This window comes from Blennius ocellaris (genome assembly GCF_963422515.1).
Source record: "Blennius ocellaris genome assembly, chromosome: 23".
Classification (NCBI taxonomy): Eukaryota; Metazoa; Chordata; class Actinopteri; order Blenniiformes; family Blenniidae; genus Blennius; species Blennius ocellaris.
Genome location: NC_137672.1, coordinates 11,306,180 through 11,324,583, shown reverse-complemented (window position 1 = coordinate 11,324,583; position 18,404 = coordinate 11,306,180). Strand labels below are relative to the sequence as shown.

The 18,404-nt window shown below is 41.7% G+C and overlaps 1 protein-coding gene across 1 annotated transcript in view; it reads right to left on the bottom strand.

Annotated features, from left to right (window-relative positions):
- Nucleotides 1–18,404, bottom strand: part of LOC308147342 (glucosidase 2 subunit beta-like) — a 138,852-nt gene that overhangs the window by 12,092 nt on the left and 108,356 nt on the right. Inside the window, exon 13 of the mRNA XM_080519452.1 lies at nucleotides 9,503–9,574. Within this exon, the coding sequence (XP_080375578.1) occupies nucleotides 9,503–9,574 (72 nt within the window). The remainder of the gene's footprint in view (nucleotides 1–9,502; nucleotides 9,575–18,404) is intronic.

Sequence of the window (18,404 nt, the reverse complement as noted above, 5' to 3'; positions counted from 1 at the left end):
TAATGAAATACAGAACCTGTGTTAAGATGGTGTAAAGTCTGTGCTTATTACTGTCACCTTCCCAGTGTAGCATCCACTCATTAGCTGCCACTGCAATGAATTATACCTCACAGCCATGCTTTTCCCTGCTTTAACAAGGGGTCTGGAGCAGTAAGTTAGTCCCCTCACTATGCTGTTAATGCGCTAATCATTTACAGCGTGAGACGCGGCAATGCACTGGCAGGTAGAGGGAGTAATTTTGGGAGCTGCTGGTTAATTTGGATTCAGAGAAGCAGCCCTACAAAAACTGTAAAAAAAAAAAGGAGAAAAAAAAAAAAGAAAAAGAAAAACCCGCTCTCATAGCCACGCATTTCTAACCTCTGCCACTTGTGTCGGGTCGCCAATCAGAGAGCGGCGTTCTGCGATGAGCCCAGGCGCCGTCATTACTGTGCCAGTCGCGGATGCTCCTCTCACCCCTGTAGCAAACCATTGTGCCCAGCACCTTAATAAATTATTCATACGCAGAGGAACATGTGAAGGGCACATGCTCAGTCAGGGATTTGCTTTCACTTCATTTCATATGAGTGATACACAGAGAGGGCATTTACGCCTGCTTTTTCTTCGCCAGTAGGCATTTCTGAATCGTAGCGTACAGAGCGGGATTCAAATACATCATTATACATATGGTGTGTGAAGAAATCCATCTTCATGTTTCTGCTATTTACATTCCAGGACTGCAGCTAGCAAGCCCAATGTTTTGTTTTGTTTTTTCGTTTTTGCTTTATGCAACCATTTGTGTTAATGTATAGTGTGTTGACCCATGTAATTACCCGGAAATCGTGATTAACATACTTTTTTTTTTTTTCATTCCCTGCATAAACGACCGAGGCAGTCTTTTTTTTGTTGTTGTTTTGAATGTGTGGCTATAAAACAAACTCAGGGTGCATATTTCATCAACACCTTCCTGACAGATATGAATCAGGGCTGATGTCAAACCCAAATCAGTATTCAGTTAACAGCTCACTTGTGCCTCATTAACGACTGGGCTAGATGTTGCCATGGCGACCCAGCAGAAAGGCCATCAGGGGTTCACAGTGTCAGCTCCTCCCGCTCTCCACTCCCCACCACTTTAACCCTCTCTGCAGACGCACAAGAGTCATTACCCCTCTGCGTCGATCGCCAGATCAACGCGGGCCCTTCGGTGCTGTATCGTAAACACATTAGGAGCGAGGACATCACACACTTCTTACTTCAGTGAGACGAATTTATGAAATAAATATCTGCGTCTGCATCGGGGTGCACTAGTGTACCATGGCATGCTCCTCTTGAGCACTGGGCATTAAGCAGCTGCCATATTCCCAGGTAAGGAGGGCCTCTCTCTTCACTAATGGCACTCCAGAAAATGACCTTGACAGCCTGAAAATGAGCACATTAAGTACAACACTTAAATGTATAATTATGCACTTGTTCCAGCGGAACTGTCACTGCTCTGTAGGTTAAATCATCGCGGCTTGGATGAGATGAGGAAAAAAGTTGAATAATAAAAGAAAAAAATATGCCTATCACAACAATTAAGGGCTTGACTTTGATATGAACACATGAAAGGGAGCGTCAATGCGCTCATTAAGCAAGCAGAGTAAAAAAAAAGCCGTGAAGAGTGGAGCCACAAACAGTCATTAGTCATTTCAGAGGAATTCTTTCCATAAAGAGCTCCATACTTATTATATTTCATAAAGAAATATGAGCAATTTCACTTTTGTTGTATAAAAAAAAAAAAAAATGTTTTCAATAATTATGTAAAACCACAACACGAACAAGTATTGAGTACAATTTCATGTATGCAGTTCCAAAGTTGTCCACTAGGCGTTGCACTGTTTCGGTGAGTAAAAACTGGAGGACTGAAGACGACACGTTCATAACAACGCTTGTAACTTTGGAAATATGTTGCAGCTGGGAAAAGTATATGGCCAGGGAAGGAGCATTAGCATGAAACTCGAAAACAAGGTTTCAGAAATCCCGACTTTTGAGGAGCAACAAACTTCTTCCGACATCAGTGTGAGGAGAAATCCGGCGGGAGGTAAGATTCAGATTGCACTTTATTTTTTTTTGGCACACAAAAAAAAAAAAATCAGGTTTGTGTTTTGTAAAAACTGTGAAGACTTTTCACTCTGCGCTATTTTTTTGTGTGTGAAACTTGTGAAATCAGCAGCATAACAGCTCACAGCTACTGGTACATATTAAAATAAAACAGCTTCAAACTTCACATTCTGAACTTTTTTATGTTTTATGTGCGTCATTAACAACTATGTTTACACCCCTTACGAGATGTATAATGAGGGTTTCGGAGATGTTTAAAATAATAATTGTTCTTGTTTTGAGCTATAAGCTGCTAATGCTAAGCTAAAGTCAGCATTGAAACTTTTCTGTATAGTTTACGGTTTCACATTAAATACTCCCTGGAGTAAACTTCCTTGCAGCCTGTTGGAGTTATTTAGGGTGTGTTTAGGATTGAGCCCTTCACAGATAAAGTATTTACAATTATTTTCAAATGATTATCTTCTTTTTATAACCTCAAAAACAAACAATATGATTTGGTTGTTTTAAAATTGCTTTTTAATCCAACTTTCTTTGCTGAGTCACATAGTACAAAGTAATCATCAAGACAAATAAAAGGAAATATATTTATTGTCAAAATGAAAAAACAAACAAACATAAAAAACAAAAAACCCTCATATTTTATTCTATAACTGCTGGCTGCTCTAAGTGAGGCCATTTTGTCAAGAGACGTTGAAGTGTGTCATTACCTGATTCCGGTCTCAGGTCGATGTTCACTTGCTTTGAGCTCATTTGTAGCCTGCCAGTGTTTGAGCAGTTCTACAGTAATAATCTTACGGCTCCCTCGCGATTGCTGTGCAACAAAATGGCCACCTATCGAGATAATTAGCTGCGGCACTTTTCTCCTGTTTATACGCGTGCAGCCGCCGTCGCAGAAAACTGCGAGCGAACGGTAATTAATCTCAAAATGGAGAGAGACTTGATGTATTTTCCATCAGACCTTTTTATTCCTTTTCATACTCTTAAAAAGATGCCGGGCTTTGCGGCTCTCAGGAGAAATTGACTGTTATTGATCAAATGAGCATATTTCCATACTACCATGGCCACTGAGTCTCTTCTTTCTTGGGTCTGTGCCAATAAATGTGGCGGTCTGGATCATTCAGACCGAGGCCCCCTCGGAGGAGCCTGGCAGCCTGGAGGCATCCAACACCGCTGATACTCTTTCCCCTCAGCGCCTGGGAATTTTCTCTGTTTCATTCCGGAAATCTTTTATTTAAGACCCCATGAAAACAGGGAACAACGGAAAACAATACAGGGTCACTCGCGCTGCTGTTAACGTGAGGAATGACAGTCGGTGTAAAGAAAACGACGTTATTCAATTTGTAACTCGGGAGAGGGGAGGGGGGTAGGACGCCTGTAGACAGCGTACGTATGTCTGCCGCATACCGCCGCAAACAGCCGCCGTATTTGTATTTGTCACGGTGGCCAGCACATCCCACTCTCTCTGGGGTTGCTCTGCGCTGTCATTTCAGCTGCCTGGCTCCTTCGCAGTGGGCACACGCAGTCATTCACCGTGGCTTCAATGTTGCTAGGCTACCTCACTTCTCCACTGTTTTCTGTTTGAAAATCTACTGTTCAATAAAGCAGTTCAAGGGAGACCTGTGGGTTTGAATACTGAGCGATATGAACCTGCAGGAGTAACTGACAACACTAATAGCCTTTTTTTTTTTCCCCTACGCGTTTCACAATGCTTTTTTTTTTTTTGCCTTCCCCAGGACTGCGCAGCAGCCATGTCTGCGCCTCTCTTCCTCTACGGCCGATGCGTCTCCTATCACGATATTCCTCCATCGCAACATTAATAACCTGTTTTCAAAGTGTACACTCTGAGTCATAGGAGTGGAGAAAATCTTCCCTCTGTAGTCTTCCTCTGATCTTTCATGGTGTGTGTACTCATATCCGCCCAGCAGAGTCTGGGAGTTATTATTATTCCTGTTTAGTCTATCCTGTCTTCAGCTCTGGATGCTGGGCGTACCCAAGCCTGGACTGTCAAACGCTGCATGTTTTCAAGGGTGAAAGGTGAATCTCAGCAGTGCCTCTTGGCCCTCTCTCCTCGTGCGCTCTCAGCGATGACGAGAGCTGCCGTTTGACCCCGACACAATGGAAGGCCGCGATCTTTGAACTCTGCCGGGCGACACACGCCGACCCCCCGCCGCGACCCCGAGTGCGTGGCCACCTGATTTCCCTGGAGTCCCAAAACATAAACCCACTCAACTGATCTCCTCCTCTTCCATGCGAAGCAAAGCCACGGCATTTCTTCCCTATGTTTTCTCGTTTCGTCTTGCGCGTCGGCTGACTTTGGTATCTGGAACGAAGGTTTCTGAGTTCAGATGTCTCGCTCTGTATCATTGCAGCCGGAGCTATTTCCATGTGCTTATCCTGGGCTAACTTTGAAAGGCTCTACATTAATATTTCAAATGCACTTCTGCTCATGGTGAAAGGTTATTATGGCCCGGCGCTACTGTGGTGGCACACTCTAAAGACTTGTTTTTTTGTAGTTATTGTGGTTGTTAGCAGGAAATGGATTGAACACTAAGCTAATTACTGGATGTTGACAAAGTACCTTCTGGGAGGGACTTTAAAGCTTAAAAGGATCCGACTGTATTTGAGTGCTGGCACTGCATGCATGTATTACTGAGAAGATAACATAAAATAAAGTTTTTATCAGGTTATAAGTTTGCCTGTATCGCGTGCATTTTGTGGAGCTGGTGGCACATTATTTCAGTCAAAACTTTGTTCTGTTTTGTGTCGGTTTTCACAACAACAGTGTAAAATCACAGCATCCAGTTACCTTCCTGTTTTAACAAATTAGTGTGATTCACCTTTTTTTGCCTTCACATTTTTATCTGCCGAGCAGTCATCTGTTTTCCTACAATTCGGTTATCTTCTTCTTCTTCTTTTTTTGATAAACTAACTATATTTTCCCTTTAGTTTCATTTCTTCACTTATGACAAAATATATTTTGAAAAATAGCAGCCTTCAGAATAAGCCTATTTAAGCATTTTATGAAGAACTTTTAAGATAAAAACATATTTTAATTAAAAAAAAGGTTATATTTGGACCAGGTCTGGCTTTATAAACCTATAGGATAATAGATAGGCTACTAATAGCTACGTTTAGCACTCAATAGAAGCAACTCTGGTGTGAAAAAACCCTATGACACATTTATACATTTCTTTTAGTTAGAGTATTACGTGCTGATAATTTCAAAACCAAGCAAACTTTGACAGTACATAGTCATCAAATCAGCTTCACCCCTTGGAACATGATTTAAATAAACTGAAAATAAATACGCAAGGTTCAGTTAACATCTGGAGAGCTGCAGCACAATCACTTTGATGAAATGTTGGCATGATATTATTCTGGCAACCCTGTTCCAAGAGTCCCAGTAGAGGCCATAGTCATGAAGGAAACAAAGAAATGATCCAAATAAAGAAATGAACCACAGAAAAGTAATTATGAGTGGCTTCATCCAGGAGAACTGAAATTATATCACAATAGGAATACATCAAGTAACCAAAGTTGCTTTATTTCCTTTCATCCAATAATCTATTTGCTGTCCTTCAACTGAGTCTTTTTGATGGGTAAAATTAAAAATGATGAGATTTTAATCCTGAACCACATCCTAACATCTACGATGGATACATTTCTAAAGCTGACGCCCAACACAAATAATTCAGTAAATGTATTCAGTAAATGTTCTGAATACATGGTCATGATACGTAAAATGCTAGCAAAGTGCCCCGTACTTGAGCAGCAATGAAAATCTAATATAGTCATTTGAGATTTTTCTCTTGAGTCTTCAATGGACTGTCAATGCACACAATATATTTCAAGGACTATGTTCACAATAATAATATAGCGTATTTCATTTGTGGTGCAATTTAAACCATAAATGTCAAACTACTACAACAAAATGTCAATACATGCAATTTCTTTTTCACTATGATCTGTAGAAATTAGCAAAGAAATCAATAATAAATTCATGAACTTTACAACAGGAAGAGTATATCAACCTCTTCCTTTGCAGGGAAAATCAGTTTTAGCATCATGAGGAACTCAAATCTACCTCCGAGCAGGTTTGGAACTAGAAATTGTGAAACGGTTTGACTGTTTTCTGAGTATTTTGCTTTTTTTTTTAAGCACCAGGAACATCCATAATGACAATGATGGTTTTTCATGTATCACACTTCTGATGTCGATGTTGGTTCAGTATGGGACTATGGAGGAGGATCACAGAGAAGAAATCCTAATCATCTTCACACATCAGATTGCTAGTGGAAAAGGGTCGAGTAAACTGACGGGTAGAAAATGCAGCATTATATATGAAGGAGGCCAAAAGAGTCCAAAGGTCACACATGGCGGGAGAATTGTGATTCATCTCTGGGTCTGATCAGTAAGTCACTGTCGAGGGGAAATTGTACCATTACATTTAAGTTATCTGGTTGAATAATGTCACGATCTTCCACCTTGTCAATTAAGATCTCAATAAAACACAGTCCTGTGGGAAACTGATGCCGAAAGGAATCGATGCTCGACATCAATGATCAGCGTTTGTTTGTCCGTGCGTGTGCGCGTGCACATTGTTATGTACCCGCTTGCATTCATATAGCAAACCCTGCATCTGCTGCTCCGTCATTGTACCTAGCATGTCTGCCTCTCGGAGGCGGAGGGCGGGGGAGCTGGTGGGCACGGCGAGGGACATTATGAAGATGGACGACGCTGTCACAGCGGGATGGTGTTTGTCGCAATGCAAGCATTTTCTTCTACTCTATTATCATTATCATGGCTGATGTTATTGTTACAACAGCCATTTCAGGAAGTGGTTGAGCTGCTGCGGCCGAAAGGCAGAAAAGCTAAATGGAAAACAGAGATATTGGAATTCGAGAGGTGAATGTGTGTTGTATAATATCTACATTTACAGATAATTGGGAGCATACAGTATGACTTGCCGAGCCTTATGAAATCTTTATGCTTACGTGTGTGGCCACAATATAAGAGCCAGAAGCTACAAAAGGAAGTGTTCTCATGTTGATTTATCGTTCCTTAAGAACATTTGTATGGTTAATGGTCTGGCGCCAACTATGCTGCAAAACCAAGCATGAAGGAGGGTTGAAGCTCAGGGAACAATTTTAACTTTTATGAGCCTTGACACACTTCACAAACCATGCTGGCCATGAGCCGTAATCAAAATTCAGCAGTAGCGGTGGCGTCCATTTAATACGGCAGGAATCTAACATAACTAATCCAAATTAGACAAAGTGGTACAAGCAAGTATTAGCGATGTCATCACTGCGACAGCCGCAGTCGCACTGACAGGACACACATGTTAATGCCGCTCCTCCGTCTCCTCCCCCGACCTCTCCCCTCCTCCCCGCACGCTTGTCCTTTAGGATGCTGGAGCAGGTGTGATAAATGCTGCCGTTTAAATCAAAGCCCCCCCCCCACCCCCTCTCCCTCTCTCCTCGCCCCCCTCTGGGGAGAAAGAGGATGCCTCCATGCAGATTGATATCAGGAGGCCCCACCATACCCTGCAAGGCCTGACTGATGGTCTGTCTGGATAAAAAATGAACTTTATACCCACCAAGCGAGCTATGATTCATGTGACCCCCCTCCCCCACCTCACCCTCCTCGGTTGAATCCACTCCACACATACCTTTACTACACGCTTTCTGGAAACAGTATAGTACATCATACGGTGCCGCGCCGCCAAACGCCGGTGACGTGTTCAAACATTCAGACGTGTTTTCAAGGGAAGTAAATAATCGGAGGTTATTCTCGCTTTTCTTGCTGTAATCAGTCAAGTAAAAATATGCGTAAGACATCTTCTCCCTCCCGTGCGGTTTGGCAGCGATTTCCCCCCCTCCAAGTTGAGTCAAAGACGTGTCTGACCACTGGTTCTGTTTGGTTCCTTCTGGCCTTCCATACCATCGTGAGTGACAGGCAGACAGAAGCGCCGGGTCACATTACTCACAGTTAGCATTCTGTTCTTGCTCTCTCCTGCGCTAAATAAGCACAGTGAAGCATTGCACTTTCCGCTCCAAAAGTGAGTAGGTAGTGTGGGAGGTGGTGGTGCAAAGAGGAAAAAAAAAAAAAAAAAAAAAAAACACAGCTCGGCTTTAGATTCCAATTAATTTACCATCTGAAAGCAAAACTATATTTGCACAGAAGGATAATTGCAAATAAATTAGCTGTAACGTCTCACTTCAGCCGCAGAAGGTGGGGACGAGTGGAGCCTAATGGCCCTCGCATCTCGGAGGGCGCAAAATGTTTTGACACTCCGTCACAAATTCTCCACGGTCATTTTGACCTCTGTGTTGTCTGCTCACCAAACAAAGTCTGCGCGTCTGAAAAGAGGGGGCAGCGGCCGCGGCCTCCTCTTTGGGGAGGAGCCGCGGCGAATTATAAAGGCTCTTTTTCGGAGAGGTGTCAATGTCGACGGAGGAGCGTTCCCATAATTGCACCCTATAAAAGTGTCGAGTGACTGACGGTTAAGGCTAATGAGAGAGTGGGAAAGGACAGTGAGGTGACATCCCATAATTATCACCTCAAATCTAAATTCTGAAAAAAGGAAGAAGTGTGTGTGTGTGTGGGGGGGGCAAGGAAAACATCCGTATGCTATATATACATTTTTTTTTTCTTTAACTGTTTGACAGGGATGTTACAATGGGGAGGGAAGTGGTGTGATGTGATTATAGGAGCAAAACTCAGGAGCTAAATGGCACTCATTGTTTCAAACCCAGACGGCAGTGAGGAGAAAAAAAAAAAAAAAAAGAACGAGAAAGTTACTTTGAGAAATGGCACTTGGAGAACAAAGAATCATGCATCTTTCATCACACGTGGGCACAGAACATGTCCAAAGTGTGACAGTTGTCCCACCCGGAGGGTCAGTAAAAGACCAGGTCGACAAAACTTAAACCCTCGGAGGCCCAGGAAATGCAACCACGGCAGTCTCGGAAACTTGTCCCATTTGTCATTGATCAAACTGTATCAAAACTATAATAAAGATTTGTTGATCACTGATTAAAGGTCATATGAATCTAGCGGACATTGACTAAGAATAAAAATCAATATCGCAAATATTGGTCTGAGTGACTTCAAATGAGCACTTTAACAATGATTAAAGAGCTTTCACTATGTTGTCACTAGATTAATCTAGTTAGTATAAATGAGGAACAATTACTGTTTCAGGCTTGTTTGAATGAAGAAAGAGGAAAACAAAATGCACGTGGAGCCGTGCCACGTTTTTATGGACTCACACGAGTACGTTCTAAATGTCACGGCGCACAATGCTGTCAAGTCCCCTGAAAAGAGTGCGTCTCCGTCCTCCACTGTGCTGGACATACCCAGGTCAGTCAATGATTGGGAGTTTAAGCGTGTGGACAAAAGAGGCGCTGATTGAGGTACTTACCCTAATGAAACCTCTGTTCCTGCGGTGCTCTTCTGTGTGACTTGATTGAACGGGCACAAGGTATAAGTGTACCTGCGGAGGGAGAAGAACACACACACAATGATGCACACACTTTCATCTACAGGAGCTTCGCATGTCCTCAGGATGTGTGTTTTTGTGTAAAGTTGTGCTTTGCTTCTTTCTAAGCCTCAAGAGGCAATGAACAATCTGACAAGATTGCAGATTTGAGGGTTTTTTTGGAGACATAGATGGATAATTTTCCGTCTAGTAAAAAGGTTATTTACAAAACATTTCTATTCACACACACACACACACACACACACACACACACACACACACACACACACACACACACACACACACACACACACACACACACACACACACACACACACACACACACACACACACACACACACACACACACACACACACACACACACACACACACACACAACTTCACCTGATGAGCTTCATATTAAAAGCCATCTTTATTTTAATGTGACAGCCCGTTTGACTTGCTTCGCTACGATAAAGCTACGCTACGCTAATAGATCACACTCCAGAAAGAAAAATTCGGTTAATAGCAGCTCAACAAGACAAAAAAAAAAATCAATACTGTGAGTAATTCCTCATAAGAAATATGCCCAATTGACATAAGGTTAACAAGGGTTCACATAAGATCTACAAAGCATTCAAACTACTTAGAGTATATCAGAAAATCCATAGTGTTATTGTATTATATCCTGACATTTATATTGTAAGCATAGATTTATATTGCACATACCTGCTTTAAATTAACAATGAAGAAAAATAACAACAAACATTAAATGACCTCATCTAAAGATAAACGTGGTTGCTATAACATAAACTTACATCAATGATAAATTAATTGCAGTCCCTTTCAACTTTACAACACTTATAATCCTCTTTTGGTTGATCATTTTGGCTTTAAAACAGATGATAGTTTTAGTTATGGGTTATTATGCGTGTGTCTAATCAGGAGATACAGAAACACTTTTAATCACCACAACATCTCAAAAAATGTGAATTCATTCATGATATGAATTTGTACAAATGTTGCTGGATACATCTAAAATAACAGTTTTGGATGCAGCTTTCACACTTATTCTAGCTCCACTTGCATCACTCTGTTCGTTTGTCTCTGTTAAGCTTTACACTAGATGATCAGCACAGGCAGCTTGATTCTGGGAAAATAAGAATTTAAAACAGGAAAACAATTACAGTATGTCGTGTGTGTAGATCATGCCATCAACACCAAAACAATAAAAATAATGCTTGAAATGAAAACACCGCTGACGGATCAACACAGCAAAAGTTGAGGTTTAAAAAAAAAGGGGGGGGGGAGGGGGGACTATTTATGTTTTAGCAGGGAAAATTATTGAGCAGAACAGGATGGCTTTAAATCTCTCCAGCAACCTGCTGGGACAAAAGACTGACAAGGAGCCACCACCCACAGCCCTCTTACGAAAGCAAAAATAAGTCAAGAGGAACTGCAAGAAGAGACCGTCACTGATGTACTTGGTGGCGACGGCGCTGAAGAGTCGAGGCATGATCACTGGCTCCAGCAACAAACTGATCAAAGACCCTAATGGTGAAACTGACAGAGGGACAGACAGCTGGGCTCTTTTCCTTGACATCTGAACCATTACACTGACTGTTGTGAAAAGAGCAGGGGATGCTGTGAGAGAGAGAGAGAGCGAGAGAGAGAGAGAGAGAGAGAGAGAGAGAGAGAGAGAGAGAGAGAACTCGGGTCTAAGTATCTAAGTAGACGGTGGCCAGGACGTGCAAAGGGGATCAAAAGCTGTACAAGAGAAAAGCAAGATGAAAGAAAATAAAATAATGAAGATCAGAGATAGCAGAAGTAGGGGCTTGGTCGCAGAGTTCTTTTGCGCTTGTTTGCGGACTATATTAAATGCTTCTCATCTTGGAGACTTTCATTTTTGTCCATTTATCCTTTCATGTCTACTGTACACTTCAATGAGGAAGCCCCTTCCCCCATCCACAGGAGTGAAGCTTTTTACAGCACATGAGGACTACAGCCCAGACTGAAGATAAATAATGGATGACTGGTATTGATTTCGATGAATGCTGGGTTGATTTTTGTAGGGCTACCATGGAGGTTTTTATGTCATCTACTTCTGAAAATTACTCTTGATTTTATTGCCGTTTCATTTCATACATTAATGGAGCTCAAAAGAATTTAACTAACTCCACTGATCCAGTAATCTGTTGTCGGTTGCTGTTTGCTTTCATTCAGCTAGAGATATATCGAAAGATATCCATAATAAAATGATCAAAGTATTATATGGGGTGGTTTGGCCATAATATCACACCATCTTTTAATTTCCTGCAGCAGAATTCAAAAGGATTAAAAAAAAAAAATCTGAATACTCTGTTCTGACCTCTCGAACAATGGTGATTTTAAGAGACAAACTGAAATATAACTCCAGTTCTATAGGTCTATGGACACTGCACTTCCTGCTGCTAGCGTCAGTGGCTTACGCAGCTCCACCGGAGTTTGTAATCTGTGAAAATTGTGGTTATTAGGTGACATCGGTTACTGCGGTGGGGGGAGAGGGGGGCAATTACGTCATCTTTTTTCCATAGATGATCATCTTTGCCGTGCACAGCCTGGGGTGTTGAATGGCATGAGCCAGGGTTTTAGAATTTTCCCACTCTATGACCTGTGTTAAAAAAAAAAAAAAACATTTTCACGCTTTAAAAACACGACCATGTGGATGTCAGGCCAAAAACAGCACGTTTATGCTAACCGGAAGGCTCGTGTGGACGGCCCCACAGTGGTCAAACACCGACAAACAGCTAACAGCTGGATGTAACACAGCTTGAGGTCCTCAAAACCTTTTAGCAAAACCCTTGCATGTAAAGAAAATTGTAGCTTGCACCCTTGAAATATCACAAATACTCCCCATTGAATTAATGGTAGATGAACTTTAATAATATAGCATGTTTCACCCATTGACACTGTTGATCACATCTCAAAAATCAATGGTTTCTCTTGAATATTATTAGTGAGCAAGATAGGGGATCGAACCAACAACCCGGGATTGAAGGACAAGCCGAGCTCCAGCCGGCCCAGTCCTGGCTTGATTTGGCCGGAGTACATTGATGTTTTAGAAACGTCCAGGCTGGATGAGGAAAAAGACAAGTGCACTGGGTTGAAACGAACAAAGACGCACAGTGTGGCTCCATCCCAGGTACAGGGTAGGGCTCATTATCCTCTTTCTCGTTTCAGGATAAAAGTGCTCGTACAGGGGCTTATTTTTCACAGCTGATCTCGAGTCTATTAAGGACACTCGACCCCCTCGTGGAGCTTCCAACTTCATAAAACAAGTTGGCAGGACACCCGCACTTAAAAGACCTTTTGAAAATGCTCCGATGGAAGTGGAAACACATGTCAGTTCAACTCTTCCAACATGTACAGCCATTTCTCATCCGGAACCGTTAAAAAAAAAAAAAAAATTACAACAGATAAAACAATATGTGAAGTCCCTTCCACACCAAATAAATGAATAATAAAATTAATAAATTCAAATTCCCTCTTGACACTGGCTTTATTGTTCCATATACGAGCCACCAGATTCATTAAGTTTGTGAAGCAGGTGTTTCTGGAACTACAAACATCCTCATTTGAGCCCACAAACAGATGGCACCTGATAGGCAGCGGCACACCGAGGAGAGGAAGGGAGGGGGAGGGAAAAAAGGGGTAACACAATGAAAAAGCTATCAAATGAGTCCCACAAGGGAGTACCCCGGTATGTCTGTACCTCACTTCCCTCTCTCCATCACCCTCTCCCTTACCCTCAAGGCAAAACCATCCATCCCTGCCCACTTTTGCTGACACGCCATCACAGCGCACACACAAATTGCGAGGCTATTTGTGTGTGGGGGCACTGCGATCTGACCTTGAACGCTCGTCTCCATGTGGCAGTGTAAGAAGAAGAAGAGAAAGAAAAAAAAAAAAAAAACCCAAAGCTGGAAGAAAACAGAACTGTGGAGTTGGCAAAAAAAAAAAAAAATAGAAAAAGTTTGACGAGATTAGAAATGGCCAACATGCAAGACTGAGCTGCAGGTTGATTAGCTGTCTGTCTGTGAGACGGACACTTCATCTTCTGCCATCTGCGTTAGATAAGCGCGACATAGCAGAAAGGTTAAACGAGCTAATTTACACAAACTGTCCCCGGCTATCCTTAGCAATCCAACACAGTGTTGCACGGAAGAGCAAATCTCTGCAGAAGATGGACGAGCGTTGACGAAGGGCTTTCGTGAGAGGAGGCCGACATGTCATGGAAATGTGACACCACGAGGAAACCGGGGGAACAAAGACGAAAACAGAAGAGAGGGCAAGACCGGGGGATAAAAAGAAATAAAAATGAGTGGGAGGGAATCGAAGAGAGCTGGTGGTGACGCCGTGCATATGAATCACCGACTGGAGAGGCCCAATATGACAGACGATGACGTGCGACCAGGGGGACCACTGGGTCGAGGGTACAAAGGATGAGGAAAAAGACAAGAAGATAAAACATGCTGGGTCACTGATTAAGCCTTTGATAATAACAAGAGGCAGCAGATCAGAAATGACAACAGTGATCATCCCATTCAGGCCCTAAACTCCACACTGCGTCTTTTTCCGTCCCTCCCCACGTTCGATCTGTCACCATCTGACGACGCGGCTCTGACACGAGCCATAATAAGTTGGTACCACTGTGTCAACCTTTGGCAGGTGTTCTCGGGCCTGAAGGTACACAGTTCGAGAATAAATATCTTAGATGCAACCTCTTAGGCCCTGAGGTAGTATTTTATGCCTCACTGGATTGGATAGCAGACTCAGTTCCCTCATAAATCGACTGATTTCTGGAGCCAAAACAATGTTTGGTGTGGAATTCTTTCTGAGTGTAAGCTGATAAAACTGAAGTACAACAAAACTTACAAGTCTTGATATTTGTTCAACATAAGTTCGCTTCCAACTCCATCCATTTATAATCATTGCGTTAAACTTTAATAACCCCAGAACCCACAACAGGTATGTTGCTAAAGCTGTGATCAATTGATAACACTGTGCAACAATTCCAGTATTTACAGTCACATTTACAGAGTTGTCATACATGTGAGCTGGAATTGCTCACATACAGAAATGTACATCATGGATATTCTAATATTGCAGCGCTTCACTGCACTTCTCTGTCATATTGTTATTGTTGCAGATGTTTCACAATAATAGTACAGTTTAGCTTCATACAAAAGATGAAGAATTGGGTCAGAGGTAGAGGGGTTGAGTGGTTAACACTCTCCCCTCACAACTATATGACAATTGACATTTGGCTAAGCCCCACAACACCCAATGTTAACTCTATATTGTTTGTTTTTTTCTTTTTCCTTGATTTGGGTTGAGTGCATTGCGTGGTATTAATGGGCGACAGTGGGTGCTGAAGCCAGACCAGCTGAGAAGTGCAGGTTTAGAGGTAAAGCGTAATTTGAAAGCACAAACAAGCTCTGGAAGTTAGAGGCTTTTTTTGTTTGTTTGTTTGTTGTTGTGGCAAATATGCCTCATGAATGTAATGTTGTACGTTTTGCCTTCCTTTACTTGTTACCAGGTCAGGTAAGTTTGTATTTAGCTGCACTGTACAAATTGTATGTGTGGACCCAAATGCAACCAACGACAAAAAATAAAATTCTACACACGCAAGTCTTTTGTTTGTTTTTTCTTGGACATTTTTAAAAAGTACAAATAATTCAAATGTAATTTAGCATATTTATTCCTTAATCCACTGAGATCCAGTCGAGACAGAGAGAGAGAGAGAGAGAGAGAGAGAGAGAAACAGCAATTAAGCACTTCTCCTAGTAGACTGCTATGTGACGGCGTGGGTGGAGTTCACCGGAGGTGACACTGCAAACTGCAGCAGCATCAACACGAGCTGCAGGTATCGGCGTGTTACGCTCAGCTGCCACACCAGGAGTCAAAGGTGACCCGGCAACATAAAGTGACACGGTTAATTGTTTATTAGCAAACTTTGAAGCAAACCAACACTATTTATCTGGATATCATACAGTAAAACCTTAGGTCACACATTTAGTAAATAGAATGTGTTTCATAACAGCGTTGACGTTGCATAACGGGTTACACTCCGGAACGCTTCATGTACTTGAGTCATGTTTGTGTTGCTGATCAAATTTAAGATTTCTTTTCTTTTCTTATGAAATAAATAAATCCACTAATAAGATATAGTGCTATTTAGGCTTAAAATAGATTTGGAAAGCAACAGACATGTAGTACTGTATATGAAAAGGCTCTTTTGTTTGTTAATTTAGCTAATATTTGAAATGGTACATTTTCAAAAAAAATAAGTGCACTTCTCCTGTGGAGCATTGAGAAAAAAAAATACAATAATTGGAAAATTAATTGCTTTAGCACCTTTTCAGGGGACGCACAATTACAACTACTGACAGTCACAGTAAACTATTACAATAATAGCAAATATATGCTCTACAACACTCCTGATCTGAATGGAAAATACTTAAATATACGGTTCATTTCAAAAGAAAAGTGTCTGTAATTAATTTTTCGGTTACCTTGTGTTATTGGCTTTCCAACTAATATATATGGACAACAGAGGCACAGTACCACAGGTTCTACTGTCACAATTATATATGAAAGTAAAATTAGCTAAATTCAGCACAAACTGTCTGATAGGTTTTTGTTGTTGCTATTGACACGACAGATGTGATTTAACCATGTACAACTGAAACCTGGTGTTTGTGTGGATCTCAAGTGTACGCACCAAATCTGACTAATATCGTTTGTTCAGGTGAAGCGATTCTTGTGTCCGATTTAGGAGGAACAACAGTCTTTTTTTGAGCATAGAGTATATTTCTCATTGGTGTGCCTCCATCACAAGAATCAATGTACAAAACATTCTGAAAGACCATGTTTCCGTTTGTTTTTCAGACACTGTGACATTATCTATCGCACAACAAGACAATGGTATAATAGTGAGCAACAATATTCCCGGTTTGAGTCTGGTTGGGGGCTTATTGTGCAGTTTTCATATTCTCCCTGTACCTGCATGAGTTTTGTCCAGGTACTTCTGTCTAAAACTCTGTTTGAGGTTAAACTAAAGTAGTGATTTTCACAGTCATAACATTTGCATTGAAACGTTCAGAGGATTTTTTATATATATATATATATATATATATATATATATATATATATATATATATATATATATATATATATGCCAAGTGATATTTACTTTGACTTTGTTTAAAAAAATTAGGGAGGTTCCTTTCGTATTATGTTAATAAATGCACATATACATGCTGTGGTCTGACGTGATCTGTCAGATTAAGTCCCAATTGACATATGACACACACTTATGGGATTCATGAAAAGTGTCCAGAAGGTGAAATGGGGATTGAACCACCCACCTTGGGATTGGAAGATGGAAAAACTCTACAAGCGAGGCTTTCCCATATAGGAGACTCAAGCAGGTGCGCAGCTGGAAAAGAGCACAATAATATCCAGTGCTGTGCATGCATTGGAAAGACGACTGCGTTTACACCTCTGTTAAATATGTGTTTCAGCGCAGTGCTGTGTTCACCTGAGCGGCTGATTGTAGACACCTGAGGCGCCAGGAAATCAAAACATCAGCATGCAAACATCCTGCACACGGCCACCTCCCATATGATCTCAAACTTTGAAAAGAACCTGTTTGTAGGTGTTTGTGTTTCTGCTTCGTTAGTCATTTTTCCCTGGGAAAAAAAAAAAAGGTGTTTGGGTGTGATTTTTAGAACTTAATCACAGTGAATACATTTGATTAAATCACTGATTTCTATGAGGTATTTTCGTGGCCTCTTGGGAAAGATGGGTGAGTTCATGTTGCCTTGGCACTCCTCAGACAGAGGAGCAACCCCATGAGAACCCGATTTCAACTCAACCATTGCAATCGAATCACTTCAAACTTTGTGTTCCCAGCTTTAGTCTCATTCAGTCCTTTAAAAGGCTGCCTATTTTATTGATTTTGGCTCAAAAATGATACAGCCAAAATAAAAGATGATTTATCTGCAACCACAAGGTCTATTTGGATTTTAATACCAAAATAAAGGGAACATTTGTGCTCAATTTGGATATTTGGTAGTCTATTGTGTCGGAGTTGTGTTTGGAACATTTTAAAATAGCTTTAATTCCTATTAATCTGCACATCCCTGTTCCTAAGGGGTGAAGCTACACGAGAAGCCAGGAGACGTTTAGCACAGAGGAGCCCAGAGACTCGAGGTGGAGCAGTTAGCCTGGCCTGAAGGTCTCCGCTGGTGGCCTCTGAGCCTCAAAGACAAAGGCACAACAGTGCAGGAAGTCAGTGCACCCAGCAGAGCCGTAGCCCTGCACACCTCCCCTGATGATACTACAGCACAATCTGCCATTTTTTACACTCCGGCTACTCGTTTTCTCCCTTGTTCCGCTACGTGTGCTCAGCTGAACTAACAAGGTGGTATCGATCCTCTTCATCAGACTCCAAACACAAAAGGTCTGTTCCCCAAAATGTTGAGCTATTCCTTCAGGGTAATTTGGAGCAGCTGCAAAACTAATTGTTGAAGTCACATTCATGTTGCCGAATGTTAGAGAGAATTAGAGATTTTGTTTGGTGGAGACACCTGATCTGTCTCTGTCTCTGTCTCTCTCTCTCTCTCTGCAGTCCGAATCAATAGTGAATCATCTGACCTGCTTGTCAGGTTGTCTAGTGCCTATCTGTCCTTTAATCAGCAGCTCCAGCTTTAAGCCCCTGTGTCAACAAGCAGACACCTCGCTGGAGTGTTTTTGGGTGCAGGTTACTGCTGCACCTTTGTCACTCAGCTTGACTAAAAT